The 15,979-nt window shown below is 38.2% G+C and overlaps 1 protein-coding gene across 1 annotated transcript in view; it reads right to left on the bottom strand.

Moving 5' to 3' along the window:
• LOC124795845 overlaps nt 1-15,979 on the bottom strand; it is a 923,569-nt gene that overhangs the window by 73,118 nt on the left and 834,472 nt on the right. Inside the window, exons 9-10 of the mRNA XM_047259927.1 lie at nt 14,282-14,458; nt 12,581-12,793 (exon numbers count right to left, since the gene is read on the bottom strand). Coding sequence (XP_047115883.1) covers nt 12,581-12,793; nt 14,282-14,458 — 390 coding nt within the window. The remainder of the gene's footprint in view (nt 1-12,580; nt 12,794-14,281; nt 14,459-15,979) is intronic.

Below are 15,979 nucleotides of genomic sequence, written 5' to 3'. Positions count from 1 at the left end.
CCGAAAGAAGAGGTCTGTGTCTCACCTAGAGACCTCGTTTATGGTCAGTCGCTCACTATCCCCTGAGAATCCATGGAGGAAATACTGCCCTCACATGACACCTCGGCCTTCCCACTAGCAGAATATCTGTTCAGTCACATGACTAACCTCCGACCACACCCAACAATGCAACATGGCACTGGTTAAGGCTTTGTCCACGCAGACTTACAGCACTGCATGCATGCAATGCTGCAAACATACACTGTATAGCCTCCACTTTGACTGCCCTCCTAAGGACTGCACCCTGTGAAAACCCGCAGTGAAAAGACATTGGAGATTGAGTGTAATGGTAGGCCGGCTAAAATTTTGGTCAGTAGGGTCAAACCAGTGTACATCTACACAGAGCCCACATTGTGCACTTCTTCCACCCAGTGGAGGACTTAGTAACAGATGACACTCCACAAGCAACCAGCCAGGCCGTGCCTGCCCCAGCTGTTGTCGGTGACTCAAGCATGCTGCCATCTATCACCAAGCAGCCACATGTGCCCCAGCCTACCCGCACCCCACACAGACAGCCACCCAGACTGTGCCCTACACATGCACTCCTTCCAGCACCAACACAGGGGCCAGCGGACTACGTCACGTGCGTCAGCCGCAGTGTTCGCTTCAAACTCCTGTGCTGCATCATAATGGCAGCAGCCCACATGCACACTGCCTGCTGCCTGCAATTGAGACCCTATCTCAGATGGGCCCCTCACCAGCTGACAACAAATCACCAGTTAAGTTCCAGACTCTGCTACTCATTTCATTGGCTGTTTGGCTGCTGCAGCTCCTGGAATCACCATCACATCTCTGTGCCTCCATCATGTCTGGTGTCAAGGCTGGACTGAGTCCCGTGCTGTTTCCCTCATCACGTTCCCATTGAGCTCCAGACACCGCCACAGTTCTGGGAGCCACATTTGAGCCCTAATGAGACCGCACTTGTGTGTTAAACTTTCCGTAGTCTCCACTGCTGTGAGCACTGGCCGCAGATCAAGTGCCATGTCATGCTTCCGCACCAACTTTGTCAAACAAAAACAAAAGCATTTTATTAACATTATGTCTCTGTGAATGTTACATTTAGTTTTATCTCACAGTTAATGATACCTTGTTTAGTTGCATATGAATTCAACAATACCAGAGAAGGAAAGTTGCTACTCACCATATAGCGGAGATGCTGAGTTGTGATAAGCACAACAAAAAGATTCACACAATTATAGCTTTCGGCCATTAAGTCCTTTGTCAGCAGTAGACACACATACACACACACTCACGCAAATACAACTTCCACACACGTCTACAGTCTCAGAGACCTGGTTTCAGCTCAGACGTGTGTGCAAGTTGTGTTTGCATGAGTGTGTGTGTCGTGTGTGTCTACTGCTGACAAAGGCCTTAATGGCTGAAAGCTATAATTGTGTGAATCTTTTTGTTGTGCCTATCGCGACTCAGCATCTCCGCTATATGGTGAGTAGCAACTTTCCTTCTCTGCTATTGTTACATTCCATCCTGTATTTTCCATTGTTTGATTTTTGCATATGAATTCAGTGTTATGAACAGCACGTCCTCGCCAATGCTTCATTTCTTATCCTTCACAGCAGTAAACCAGAGTTTGTTCGTGCATCAGTGTTCTCCGAGCACACTAGATCTGCAGCCACTCATTGCTACAGACAGTTCCTGCACATCGCCTGTGGGTACTGTTGTTTTAGGAGGCCACACAGTAAGAGGTGCATTCAAGTTCTAAGGCCTCCGATTTTTTTACTCCAGACTGGAAAGAGATAGAAACATGCATATTGTTTTAAAATGAGGCCGCGTTCATTGTCAATATGCCCCAGAGATGGCAGCACCGTATGGCAGATCGAATTTTACCGCCAGCGGCGAGAATGAGAACTGTTTTAAATACTTAAAATGGCGACGTTTTCCTTACTTGAACAGCGTGCAATCATTTGTTTTCTGAATGTGCGTGGTGTAAAACCAATTGAAATTCATCAACAGTTGAAGGAGACATGTGGTGATGGAGGTATGGATGTGTCGAAAGTGCGTTCGTGGGTGCAACAGTTTAATGAAGGCAGAACATCATGTGACAACAAACCGAAACAACCTCGGGCTCGCACAAGCCGGTCTGACGACATGATCGAGAAAGTGGAGAGAATTGTTTTGGGGGATTGCTGAATGACTGTTGAACAGATCGCCTCCAGAGTTGGCATTTCTGTGGGTTCTGTGCACACAATCCTGCATGAGGACCTGAAAATGCGAAAAGTGTCATCCAGGTGGGTGCCACGAATGCTGACGGACGACCACATGGCTGCCCGTGTGGCATGTTGCCAAGCAATGTTGACACGCAACGACAGCATGAATGGGACTTTCTTTTCGTCGGTTGTGACAATTGATGAGGCGTGGATGCCATTTTTCAATCCAGAAACAAAGCGCCAGTCAGCTCAATGGAAGCACACAGATTCACCGCCACCAAAAAAATTTCGGGTAACCACCAGTGCTGAAAAAATGATGGTGTCCATGTTCTGGGACAGTGAGGGCGTAATCCTTACCCATTGCGTTCCAAAGGGCACTATGATAACAGGTGCATCCTACGAAAATGTTTTGAAGAACAAATTCCTTCCTGCACTGCAACAAAAACATCCGGGAAGGGCTGCGCGTGTGCTGTTTCACCAAGACAACGCACCCGCACATGGAGCTAACGTTACGCAACAGTTTCTTCGTGATAACAACTTTGAAGTGATTCCTCATGCTCCCTACTCACCTGACCTGGCTCCTAGTGACTTTTGGCTTTTTCCAACAATGAAAGACACTCTCCGTGGCCGCACATTCACCAGCCGTGCTGCTATTGCCTCAGCGATTTTCCAGTGGTCAAAACAGACTCCTAAAGAAGCCTTCGCCGCTGCCATGGAATCATGGCGTCAGCTTTTGTGAAAAATGTGTACATCTGCAGGGCGATTACGTCGAGAAGTAACGCCAGTTTCATCGATTTTGGGTGAGTAGTTAATTAGAAAAAAAATCGGAGGCCTTAGAACTTGAATGCACCTCGTAACACACACTGCTGTGCATCCCACAAGCCACTCGTGGTGTCACAGATGACTCTTTTTGCACTTGCGCTGATGTCGCGCACTGCTGCCACTGGACTTGTATGGATGTCACCACAAGCATGTGAAGCACAAACGTATGTTGGCCACAGATGGAACATTTTCACCTGTTGCGCCTACTGAACTCTGCTCCTCGAGGGAGTATCTATGTGGCAGCCTTGGGCAGCAGCACAGCAATTGTAGATGACACAGTCAATGGGTGAACATTTGTCTGCACGCGCACCCCTGCAAGACTACAGTTAGGCCAAAGCACAGCAACGATGCAGTGCAGACGGGCACAGAGGACTCAAAGAGCAACATCAGTGCAAGCCAGCTGCTGTTACTCAGTGGGCGGCTGCATCGTTCTGTGGTCTCCCTAGCCATGGCCCACATGGGTTGAGCACTACGCGTGCTCCCCACCATTGCGCATGCAAATCGGACAGCCGCCACTTGTTTGCTATGTTTTCCACACCTGCAAATTAAATGGCATCCGTGAGATGAGAGAACATTTCCACACTCAGCTGGACATGCATCCATTGTCTTCTGTGGCAATGAGTCTGTACTGTGTAGTCAATCACTGAGGAGTCTATACCCTATGGTATCGGTGGTTGAGCCATTCACCATGCTCACATGATCACCCACTTGGACATTTTCAGTGTAATTATTATAACTTTTTGGTGTGTGTGTGTGTGTGTGTGTGTGTGTGTGTGTGTGTGTGTGTGTATATATATATATATATATATATATTGCTGTGGATAAATGTGTTGTTCACTAAATACAGATGGTTATGTGTATTTAATTACCATTACCCACGTCTACAGTGTCTACAGCTTGGTCTTAGTGCATGGGCATGGCAGTAAGCCAGCCAACAGTATGACAGGTTTGAAAGTGGCAAAGAACCACGTGTTGCTCAATTCAAGATCTCTTACTTGTCAAACAACAAATACCTGATCCTTTAACTAATTTCCACATGATGTCTCTCTTGTCACGTGCAATCACAGATGCATTGGGATAAAGGGGTTTGCACAAAAATTTGTAAAGAACGGATGTACGCATAGGCATTCCCACATTGCCTCAGGGTGCAAACAGTCTGCTATGAATTCCCTTCTTTGCTTGGGAGCTTCTGTTGCATTTATTGTGATGAAAAGGTGACAGAAAAAGAAAACACAAAAGCAACTGTAGGTAAAGAACTATCTAAATAACAGAGGTGTGAGAAATATGAAGTGTTGACGATGTTTCTTTTGCAAATTTCAAAGGAGGCCACAGTGATATTTTAGATTTTCTGCTTGGGAAACTGTAGCAGTTGGGCTGGCAATAAAATTTCATTAGCTAGTAAATGGCACCTTATATATGAGTTTGAACTATTCATTTCTAATTTCAAAACAAAGCATTTCAGTGATTATTCCTGAAACTGAGAAATATCGAAGAGAGGTTCTTAGTCGTTACATGTAAGTTAATTAACCTCCAATGCTTCAGCTATATTTTACTTATTTACACAGCTTTAGTCATGAAAGATGATATGTAGATCAACATTGTCACACTTGACAAATTTGGGAATTTTATAGATGCCAGAATCAATGAGAATGCAGATTGTATTTTTCATTGTGTATTTATTGCATCATCAATGTACTTCATTTCAATTTTCAGTAATTTTTTGAAGAGTTAAACATACCCCATCACTTTTTTTGTTCAAATATCAGGCTTTCCAGTTATTATGCTTTTGTCACCACAGCATGAATATTCGTGCACAGTTTTCATTCAAGCTTGCACTTTTCATTAATTTTTGTCTTATTATTCTCAGTTTTTTTCTTCTAAACTTATGGTATCTCATTCATTACAAGAATATAATTGGAAACCTTTTATATAATATGTAACAATCATGGCAACAGATCTTGAACTTTTATTCAAAAAATATTCAGAAGGGGCACTCATAAGATTTTCTTCTTTGTAATCATCTATAAACCAAGTACACTTCCTTCTGAGTCAGCAGACATTTATTGCACATAATTCACTTCACAGCATAACCTCAAAACATTACACAATCAAATGGACATGGGCATCAGCTACCCATCATCTGCTAAAAAGTGCAAAGATTCTCACTGCAGTTCGGTAGCAATGCACTTTGCACACAGCCTCCATTTCCAGGAAATTAAGCATGTACAAATGCATGTGCATAGTTGTGCTGTTGGAAATTTATATGCATATGCAAATCTGAATACAAAAAAGGTGCCACGTGGAGGCATCATTATTTTGTTATATGTACAAGTATCCTAACAATTTAGTTAAATGTTTTGCACTAATATATTCACTGAATGAGACTGCAGCAGTTTTTGTGTTTTTATTACACTCTTGAACTCAAAATATCCTCTAGCAAATAGTTTTGTGATCTGGAATGCTTATCACTCACATCTGACACAATATTTCTGCAGACAACTAAGTAAATATAAAATGACATATGTGAATATACCCAGAGTGCTCTTCAGTAGTTGTCAACTTAACAGGACAGGAACAGTATTTGGGAAATAACTAACCAGGGAATAAAATGGCAGCATACAACATGCACTCCAAGTTAATCTGTGGTTAGCCTATTCCTTGGTTAGCTGTCCCTGAATTTATCCAGAGATTGTACTACTGACACTTTTCAGTCAATGCAGGGACGGTTATTACTGTTTGTGGGTGATACTAGAGTTGTCGCCTGATGACATCCCATATGTCCTCGACTAGAGACAGATTTTCTGATCGATCAGGCCAAGGCAACATGTCGACATTCTGTAGAGCATGTTGGGTTACAATAGTAGTGTGTGGGCGAGCATTATCCTGTTGGCAAACACCCCTTGGAATGCTGTTCCTGAATGGCAGTACAACATGTTGAATCACTGGACTGAAGCAAAAATTTGCAATCAGGATGCATGGGGTAACCATTGGCATGCTCCTGCTGTAACACAAAATTGTACTCCAGGCCATAACTCAAGGTGTACATAGAGTGTATTTAGAATACAGACAGGTTGGTTACAGACCCTCATCTGACCTCCTCCTACCCAACACACAGCCACATAGCTTACACCGAGGCAGAACCAACTTTCATCAGAAAACATGATAGACCTTCACCCATCCTCCAATGATTCTCGCTTGACACCACTAACGTTGCAAGTGACAGTGGTTTGGTGTTGCTGGAATGCACGTTGTAGGGTGTCTGGCTCAGAGCTGTTCTTGAAGTAACTGATTTTTAACTGTTTGTTGTATCAATGTGGTGCCAGCTGCTACTGAAACTGCTGCTGCAGATGCAGTGAAATGCGGCAGAGCCACATGCTGAAAATGATGTTCTTCCGTCTCGGAAGTAGTGACCTTCTGAAGCCCAGTCTTTCTGTTACTATACATTCTCATAACCACCACTGCCAGCAATCATGTACAGCAGCTACATACCTGCCAAGTCTTTCCGCAATCTTGCAGAAATAATATTCACATTCTTGTAGCTCTATTACACAACCTTGTTCAGACTCAGTGAGGTGCTGATATTGACGTCTTTGTTGCTTTAAAGGCATTCTTGACTAATATCAATTCACCACGACCAGTCTCAAAGGTAATTAGTGCTCACGAGTTACAGCACGTATTTAAAGCGAACCTGATCTGCATCCTCATGGTGGTGCTACTAGTGCCAATCATATATGACCAGTATGAAATTTGAATAGACATAATCGTGCAGATGTAGAAACATGCTTTTGAAGTTTCTTTTATGTCGCCCAACTCCTTCCTGATGTGATAATTTTTTTTTTCTTCAGTGTATATATTAATCACTTGCCACACTGTATTCACAAAGCTGCAAAGCTAATTCTTTGTGCTCTATGTGAAAGTATGGTAATCACACGCATAAACAAGAATTAGCTGTGGAAATTGTAAATAATGTTGTTCAGGAAATTATTAAGTAGCTTTCTACAAATTGACACACATTAAACTTTGATAATCCCAGTATATACAGATAACACAATTAATAAATATAGACTTTGAACAGATGTTTGTTTCAAAATTTTTGGGTGTCTGTGTTAATAAGAGATTGAATTGGAAGAAACACATTGATGATCTACTGAAATGCTTGAGTTCAGCTTCTTATGGTGTTAGGGATTGTAAATTTTGGCATTGAACATATCAGTAAATGAATGTCATTCTTTGGTAAATTATAGACGGACAACATGGGCCTACCAAGTTTTATCAATTTCCTTCGTTGATGTGTATGACAGATATAGTGTGGGCACAGCTTTTTATACCTCTATACACCTCACTTTCCTCTTGGTATTGTTAATATATATCAATAAAAGAACAAAAAATTTCGGACTACAAGTTCTAGGAGATATTTTGGTACTGTTGCTGTTCTGCATAATACCAAAAACTTAATGACTTAACAGATTAATTTCAACTTGGAACTATGTAGATCAACTTTCCTGAACTTTAATATTTATGAACATGAATTAAGAGTGAGTCAGTGCATAACACAGCATGAGACTTGTGACACTGGTTTAATATCATAATTCATGTTGTGATTGTTCTCTCCACCTAGCTCAGACATGGTTCTCACACAATTAACTGACTGCATGTTCCACACATAATTTTAACAATTCTTTTATTGAAATTTTGTGGAATGAGCCAGTTGACAAGATATATATACATGGTTCTCACACAATTAACTGACTGCATGTTCCACACATAATTTTAACAATTCTTTTATTGAAATTTTGTGGAATGAGCCAGTTGACAAGATATATATACATGTTTAGTATTAATATTAATGAATAAATTATTTTTTTGTCCTACTACAGCAACCACTCTTAAAAGCAAGTGTGTTTTTTTCCTTTTTCTTTATAGGCTACCAATTTTTAAACAGAAATTTGTCTATAAACTAGAAGGATCAATCCAGAACAAATGATTTTAAGGTAGATCCAAAACTTGCTTTGCTGTTTGTGAGACATTTTATGTTTAGACCCAAGTGAATCCAGTACATCATATAATTCGTTTCATTACGGATACAGGTGATACAGTCACATTAATCACCCACATTAATCAGCCACATTACTGTGACTGTACCACCTACATATGCAATGACACAAGTTAATTAACTGGTTAATAAAATTTTTGTGATCCATGACTGTTTTTATAGCAAAATAATTTTTTTCTGCTTCGCTGTGAAACCTTATTGTGAATACATTATTGTGAATACATTGAAACTCGTGAATAAATATTACACCAACAAATATAAGAATAAAAGAGGTAAGCAATAATGCAAAACCTTAGAGAGAGAGAGAGAGAGAGAGAGAGAGAGAGAGAGAGAGAGAGAGAGAGAGAGAGAGAGAGAGAGAGAGACAGGGTAGGATGAAATTGAAACAATATGTTGTTGCCTATATCACTGCATTTAATTGAGTCAGTTTTTGTTGGCACAATGTATATACAAACTTTCATGACACTGCATCATTGTCATCTGTCACAACATTTCTCATATCATAATACACCTATTGTGTACATAAGGATGTACATAACTGCTCTGGAAAAGATTTGTAGAACTAAAAGAGAAATAACAATGCAGGGAACACTGTTCTGATCGACTATAAGACTGGTCTTGTTCAAAGTGCTTTGTGGCAGTATTTTATGACCATTATATAAGTGCAAGAATGGGATGTATAAGATTAAAAAAGTAGCTTGATTGAGAACTGTAATCAGAGACAGATTGAAGATAACATGTTTATACATTGATGCCAAATTTCTTGATTTTAATTACATCAAGTTACTCAAAAATGACATCCTTCTGATAGACCTTTGAGGTGTCAGTGTATCTAAGTATAGCACTCTCTTTGTATGCCAATAGTAATACAAAAACCGCTAAATACAGAATGAAATTCAACATGGCATAAAAATCAATTTTGGATTGACAACTGGCACTACAGCTGACCAAGCAACGAAAGAGATATGATACGCATTCAGGCAGTGTGAAAAGTTCCAGTGGCTTGACAACTGTTCATCACCATGCATGCACAATACAGCCAGTTTGCTAACACATAAAGTTCATTCAAGTAACAATGACAATCAGCCATGATCATGTGAATGTGTTCAGTTGAAACTTTCTTGCAGTTCCAGTGTGTCATGACTATCTGAAAGCTGTCTGAGTACCATCCAATGGATGGTCATGACTAGTCTCGACTGGTCACAGGAATTTTATCTGACATTTCCAAAGCATTTAAAAATGTTATTCCAAAGAAAAAGACAACACATCTGCATAACATTTTTTTCATTCAGTCTGGTAGTATTTTTGTTGAAGAAAGCAACTGCTAGGTTCCTATTGGCCTTTTAAAGGGACAGTACATGTCACCCTTATGAAAATTTAATACACCCCAGTGCACTTCTATTGCTTTAAGAGGTTTTTTTAGCAGGAATATACTGTGTATATGGATCCTAGGATATGGAAAGTGAATAATTTTTCCCTCTTCGATAAAATGGTCAGATCACAAGAGCTGACAGTTGTGGCTCACATACTACAATTATTGCTATAGTTAAATGTACACATTAACTTGGTTCACTTAAGCTGCATACCAGATTTGCAACCACTGTTGGCAATGAGCACACAAAGCATCATCTGCTCAAAATGGATGGATGTACAAACATGCATATTTAATACTCATTTTTAAAGCAACAGAAGTGCACACAAATACGAAATACTTGCTTAATGTTTATCTCAGAATTATAATAATATTACACTGCCACTGCAAAAGGCCTGCCATTGTAATGATAAAATTTTGAAAGACAAGCATGTGACAATGTACTTCTCAGTAGCATACTGATGTATGGTCTTGACCATTAAAACTGATGTTACATTAATTGTTTCTAGCTTTCTAAATACAAGTAACTTTTTCATATGAAATTAATTCATTGATACTAGCCTGGAACACCAAAGGTCATTAATATAATTAATGACAATAACACTAACCATATGTTTGTACATTGGATACACAGCAGCCATTGCCTACCACCTCAACCAGTGACAGTTTTTCTTGAAATTAGATAATTTCCAGCATCTATAATGTTTGGTCATTTACTGCATTGTAGTTTATCAACAATTACATCAGTCAGCAGATAATTATTACCAATTAGCATCAAAATTATGCATTACTAAAACTGATGAGACAATCTTATTAAATTTGTCAGAATATGCATATAATCAAAATATGTAAAACATAATGCGATGTTAATGAGGAAAGAGGTAAGTGAGAGGATTAATTCAGAACTACTTCAATTAACATTTTGTATCAATGCTGCTCACTGAATTATATGACTGCTTCAAGCAGTGACAACCACAAATTGTGAGTAGAAACATTTGAGCAACGACAAATAGAATAAAAGTGTCAACTAGTGCTACCAGTGGTCAAACAGCAAAACATACTGAATATGGGTTTTGATAATGTAATGGTATTATGATGATCAAGATGATCTTGAAGCTGCGCATGTGCAGTAGAGACAGTTAGCAAACAGTGATGATTCATCATGATACCTTTGCTCGAATGCACAAATGATGGAATTTTCTGACTGCTGTGTGAATGAACCCAAGTTTCTGCATATTTCTGCTGTGAAAACATTATGTCTGAACATGATTGTTTTAAATTAATGACAGTGGTGGAGCTGTGTACATTTGGCCAGAAGGTACATTAGAAAGTACTCACATATTAATGGCTAAGAGACCCATATGCAATGTAAAAGAAAAATTGCATATTTAAAGAAGTGAAAATTTAATGTAGCAAGAAGAGGAAACTCCACAAATTAGCCTGAGGAGTTATTTGTAACATTTACTATTCTTTTGTTGTAAGTATTAGTTAAAGTTTTTAATGGATGTTATTTCATAATTCTGTTATTCTAAACAGATTATTATGAAGGGTGGGAAATGAATAAAAAGTGAATGTCATTCTTTGGTAATTAACTAAACAGAACATGGCTAGATGAGTTAAGAATGATTTGTCTTTCTCAGGTTCCTTGGGATCATATCAACCAAAACTATTCAGTAACGGAATGAGTCATTACTTGAGTCACAGAATACTGGTAAAATAAAACTAAATGAAATAAATAACTGAGAAGTTGCTTCTTATGATATTACTTAAATTAATTACAGTGAAAAGATCCAAACTACTGTAGAACCTGTTTGTATTAAAACTTTTCAGCTCAGCTTCAAGTCTATTGCAGATGGACCCACAGAACAGTGCCCTCACTCCTGCAGAACTGTTAAGGAAGAGTTTTTCAAGTGCAGATCAAGTGTTCATTGAATGAATGTTACAGTCCATTTTGAAGGAATCTTTATTATTAACCACTTATCTCATGTGCGTCTAAACATGGAAGTTAGGCAGAGTTCAAATAGCAACAATGATACACATGAAGTTCATGAACTGACAGCACAGATTTGTCTGACTGCTATTTTGTGAGATTATGAAGTAACAAAAATATAAATGAAATCATAAAAAATAAATATTGTAATAACTGCCTGAACATAAAGGAGAAAATTCTTGCAGTCAGTTCAAGAGAAGCAATGTCCCAGACAGCCAGTAGAGGTTTGTAAAAACTCCCAAAAAGTTGATAACATGAACAGAAAAGTATTAAAATGTTATTTAAAGCTGTTTTCATTGTACTCTGTCACACTGTAATGTACCAAATAATTTTTGGTGTGTCTTCTGCATTGTAATCTGATTATTTGTAAATGTATGTTATGAGACAAATATTCATAGGTCATCTTTGCAAAAAGACAGGACAATGTTTTTGCTGCAGTTTTCTGAAAGATGGGGTCTAGAGAACATATTAATAATTAATAATCAGATCCTCCAGCTGATATCCTCTAAAAAATTACATAATCTGTCATCTACAATTTTCATTCCAGAATGATCTTTTCCAACATATATGTAATTTAGCAGCTCATCAAATATGAAACACTTCATTTGAATAACAAAATCTTTTTGAGCGATATCCTCTGAGACCTGCTTAAAAATATGACTATGAGAAACAAACATTTATGATTTTCTGTCATAAATATGATAAATGTCATTAATTGTACAACTGGAAATTGCTTCATCTAATATTCAACCAAGAAAATGCACTGATATCGGTAACTATATGTATGTCTAGCAGCTTTATATTTATTCTTTTATTCTTGAAGTGTTCATCTCAGACTTAAATATTGCCTCCAAGAGCTCACCTAATTAATGGAATATTCTGTCCATCATAGGATGTCATTTCTGATTTTGGTGACAAAACCGCCAAAACACAAAACCTATGTTGTCTATTTTTACTCTGCAATATAATTTCAAATAATATTCTCAAGCAATACTACATTTTGATACAACGTTTATCTTACACAACAATATGTAATAAGAGTGACATACACAACACACTCTCCTTAATTCTGTGATAATTTGTATTCATAAATTTATGGGCTAGTTAATATCATAACTGACTATTTCTCTGCTACATACCAAGGCAACTTGGATCAGCTGTGCTGTTCCATTCCCCTCCTTTGCATTCAATAACCATCAAGCTGTGCTGTGCATCTGGTATAGTATAATGGTCATCACATTCGTAACGACAAACACTATGTTCAGGTAGTGTGCCAGGTGGGCTGCTTCCAAGAGTCTTACAGCTGAGACGACCATGCTCAGGGCTCATAGGCATTGGACATGCTGACATCTCTGGAAACATTACGAAAATTAAATGAGCACTCACTCTGGTGACATATGTTTGGGCAATTATATTTCTTGGTATTGCAGACACAGGTGCAAATGAATAGCCACTTAAACACTATCTTTCAAAATTGGAGATTGCATCATTTGGCAGAAACAGAGTTTCTACTGAATCTCTGATCATTCTCATTCCCTCCAATTTAACACCTATTTTGCTAGATGAAATAGGATTCCCACTTAATCACTAATTTGTCTTATACTTCCCCATTCTTTCTTCACTCTTACTGGCTGAAGGAAACTGATTTTAATTCATTGCATTTACATAATTTTTTGCTTGTGAGTGTTTCTGCTGCTCCATGATTGAATAGAGATTTTTGCCTTTCTAACTGAAATTACACTTTAAATATAGTTTTACTTATTATATTTATGTTGTTATTGTTGCTGTGGTCTTCAGTCTGAAGACTGTTTTGATGCAGCTCTTCATCCTAGAGTATCCTGTGCAAGCCTCTCCACCTCTGCATGAGTACCACAACTTACATCCATTTGAATCTGCTTGCTGTATTCAATATTCAAGCCCTTGTCTCCCTCTACAATTTTTACCACCTCCCCCCCCCCCCCCCCTTACCCCGACACACACACACACACACACACACACACACACACACACACTTCCTTCTGTACTCAAACTGACAATTCGTTGATGTCTCAGCATAGGTTTGATAACTGATGGTCAAACTGTTTAAAAGTTTATTTTTTCTGCAATCTGATCCAGTGCCTCCTTATTTGTTATTAAAAATAGTGAAATAATCTTCAATATTCTACTATAGCCCTACATTTCAAAAGCTTCTATTCTCTTCTTGTCTGAACTGCTTATTGTCAATACTTCACTTCTGTACAAGGCTGGACTCTGGACAAATACTTTCAGAAAAGACTTCCTAAGACTTAAACAATATTAGATTGTAACAAAATCCTCTTTTTCAGAAATGTTTTATAGATATTGCGTCTGCATTTTATACCCTCTGTACATCAGCCATTATCAGTTACTTAGTGCCCAAATAGGAAACTTATCTCTTACTTTTAGTTTCTCATTTCCTAATCTCATTCCATCAGCATCGCCTGATTTAAATAGATTACATTCCATTAACTTTGTTGATATTTATTCACTTATTTAGTCATAAGAGTATTGGTTAAATTTTATATAATAAAAATATGAAGCATGAACTGAAAGTAATTTCGTCTTCCCTACACAATAATGCTTTAAGTAACCTCACAACTTTCAGAGCACAGTAAAGAGGGACACCTAGTTTGACTCACACATTATTACTGTTCTTATATTTTATTTCTATTACATCTACTGATAAGTTTCGATGTTAAATACAACCAGCATTATGGGAAAAAAAATTAAGAATTGGAACTGAAGTATTTTCCCCATTTAGGTAACTTAGAAAATTTTGACAGGTTTTAAGGCAAATCTCATGTCATGCTGATCTCTCTTACCTTCACATTGAGGAATTGGATGTGACCACATTAGTGAATCACCACATTCGATTCTTGAATGCCCCTTCAAAAAGTAGCCATGAGGACATCTCAAGTCACATGTGCTTCCCCAGACATTATCCATTGAGCAGTTTGCTATCAAGGTGCTGGGCAGAGATAGCACAGGACATCTTCTAACTGTAAAGTAATAGCAGTGTGTATTTTAGAAATAAAATGCTACAATAGTAGGCATTCCAGGGTGGAAACAATAAATAAAACTGAGGAAATGCAACATCTTAGTTGTAAATGATTGATCTGTGGTACATAGTCACATGTAACACAAGAATATACAAAGTTTTGAGCTACCCCCCCCCCCCCCCCCCCCTTATTTCTGGTTACACACAACAAAAATTATTTATTTAAGCTATTGAAGGGGTCTTAATTTCTTATTAGGTTATTCGTGATCCACTGTTCACTGTTCTTCTGGCATGCGTCTGAAATTCTTTCATTATGAAAAAGCTGAGGAACGGGGAAATGAAAGACATGAGCTAAAGAGAAATGAATCCAAATCCTTACTAAGGAGACACTCATCATGGAGTAAATGAATAATGAGCAACAACAGACACGATAAAATTGATCTGTATTTTTTAATTTTTTCTGTCAGACCTGCCACAGCTTTCCAGATTCAGTGGTGTGACGGCAAACATTGTCTTAAAGTATGAAGGCAAACATTGACCTAAAGGTGAGTAATATTTTTACGGGTCTGTTGTTTGCTTAGCAATAAATGATTGGTTATCTTTGGACCAAGCATTATTTATACCTCACTTACATTGGGTGGAAAATGATGATATCCTTACTACTTGTGTACGCAATAAGCTATCAGAGAGAGAGAAGAAAGGTGCAAGCATATGTGTCTAGTACAAAGGTGCTTTATTATCAAAGCTACACAGTTCTGCATTAAATGCTGAAGCTTAGTATTGATCCAAACACAAACTATGTTATTTCTGCATACCATAGTTTCATATACATATTCCATGCCTCCCTTCCCCCTCTCTCTTTTCTTGCCCCTCCCTCCAATACCCCACCTTCCTGCGGCCTCACAGCCATCTTCCCACCTTCTTATCCATCATCAACACCTGCTCTGACAACCATACAGTATACCCATAGCTGAAAATGTTGAAAAATGGTTTGTTCTGTACAATATATAGTCAAGTAGAAAAAATTTTCGCTTTTGATGTCTGTCGTTGTTCTCACTGCTATATTTGTAATCTTTAGTTCAAAGAATGGTGATGCAGCTTTCCACACTAGCCTGTCCTGTGCAAGTCTCTTCATCTCTGTCTAACTTCTGCAACCCATATCTACTTGAACCTGCTTCCTGTAGTTAGGTCTTGTTCTCTTCCTACAATTTTTACCCGACCACAATTCATCCTTTATCAAATTAGCCAATATTTTATTGAGTACAAGTCACTATGTACTACAAAATGCGCATTAATTTTTAAGCAATTTTTTATAAAAAATTTAAATTTTTACCATTTTTATTATTAGATTTCAAAGCCAGGGTAAAAGATATTCTTAGTTCATAAAACCGAACTGGCCTTTTCATTGCGATTGGGAACGTTAATTATGATGCATGTCTTGAAAGATTTAAATTGTGACTGGTTTATCCACTGACACATTTGTTTCATTGTAGGTCATTTTACAGCTCCTTTCATCTTGAAT

This window comes from Schistocerca piceifrons, chromosome 4 (genome assembly GCF_021461385.2).
Source record: "Schistocerca piceifrons isolate TAMUIC-IGC-003096 chromosome 4, iqSchPice1.1, whole genome shotgun sequence".
Lineage (NCBI taxonomy): Eukaryota > Metazoa > Arthropoda > Insecta > Orthoptera > Acrididae > Schistocerca > Schistocerca piceifrons.
Note: the sequence above shows the minus strand (reverse complement) of the source record. Positions and strands in the feature narration are given on the sequence as shown.